Source organism: Jatropha curcas, chromosome 5 (genome assembly GCF_041381405.1).
Source record: "Jatropha curcas cultivar XTBG-Jc1 chromosome 5, XTBG_Jcur_1.0, whole genome shotgun sequence".
Classification (NCBI taxonomy): domain Eukaryota; kingdom Viridiplantae; phylum Streptophyta; class Magnoliopsida; order Malpighiales; family Euphorbiaceae; genus Jatropha; species Jatropha curcas.
The window spans coordinates 553851-554781 of record NC_143155.1 but is presented as its reverse complement, the minus strand read 5'-3'; the positions used below and the strand labels follow the sequence as shown (position 1 = coordinate 554781).

Here is a 931-nt window from a genome sequence, read left to right as displayed (position 1 = left end):
ATGGCTTCCTCTGGTATCAGTTCAGCACCAGCTTCTTCTGTTGCTGATAGATACGACGTTTTCTTGAGTTTCCAGGGTGAAGATGCCCAAAACCAATTTATTAGCCATCTGTACATGGCCTTGGCTGAGAAAGGAATTAAGACCTTCAAAGATGATAAGATGCTTGACAAAGGAGCAGCAATCTCTCCAGCATTATTTGAAGCAATTGGGAAGTCAAGATTCTGTATAGTTGTCATTTCCAAGGGTTATGCTTCTTCACCATGGTGCTTGGATGAACTCAAGAAGATCACTGATACAAAGACAGGTACAGTTTTCCCAGTTTTCTATAATATTGACCCATATGAAGTTCGCAAGCAGACTGGTAGTTTTGGAAAGGCATTTTCTGAGCTTGAAAAGAATTTCTATGGAGATATGGAGAAGGTGCAGGGTTGGAGATCAGCTCTTACCAATGTAGGGAACATGTCCGGATGGGTCGCGGCAAATTATAGGTAATTAATCTTATGATTTTCTATAATCTCTTTTTACTTTACTTTCTCTGAATATATATATTTTTGTGTGTTTCAACTCTGCAGAGACGAAGCCCTGCTTGTTGATGACATTGTCTTACATATTTTGAAAAAACTGAATGGTATTGAAGGTGGACTGGATTCCTGTGCAAAGGAAGTGGATAACCAGTAGAGATGAACGCTTGCTAGTGTTAAGATACCGGCAATAAAAATACGAGAATAATTAAGCAGCGGAAATATTAAAATTGGGACACACAGAAATTTACGTGGTTCACCCTCAACTGTTTAGGGCTACGTCCACGGGACCGAACTCCGAATATTTTTCTTCCACTATTAAAAATAGTAGGCTTACAAAGAGAGTAATACAAAATAGTGGCACTCACAAGTGTTTCCCAAAACACTCTAAATTATCTTCACTATTTTAA

General features: G+C 38.7%; 1 protein-coding gene across 1 annotated transcript; it reads left to right on the top strand.

The window, feature by feature from the left end:
* Positions 1 to 678, top strand: LOC105631405 (toll/interleukin-1 receptor-like protein). Its single transcript, XM_037638488.2, has 2 exons — positions 1 to 488; positions 573 to 678. The coding sequence occupies exons 1-2, from the start codon at positions 1 to 3 to the stop codon at positions 676 to 678; spliced, it is 594 nt and encodes a 197-aa protein (XP_037494416.1).
* Positions 679 to 931: the final 253 nt, after the last annotated feature.

Coding starts and splice junctions, on each gene's coding strand:
- LOC105631405 (XM_037638488.2), top strand. CDS start 1: ATGGCTTCCTCTGGTATCAGTTCAGCACCAGCTTCTTCTGTTGCTGAT. Junction 489..572: donor TGGGTCGCGGCAAATTATAG/GTAATTAATCTT, acceptor TCAACTCTGCAG/AGACGAAGCCCTGCTTGTTG.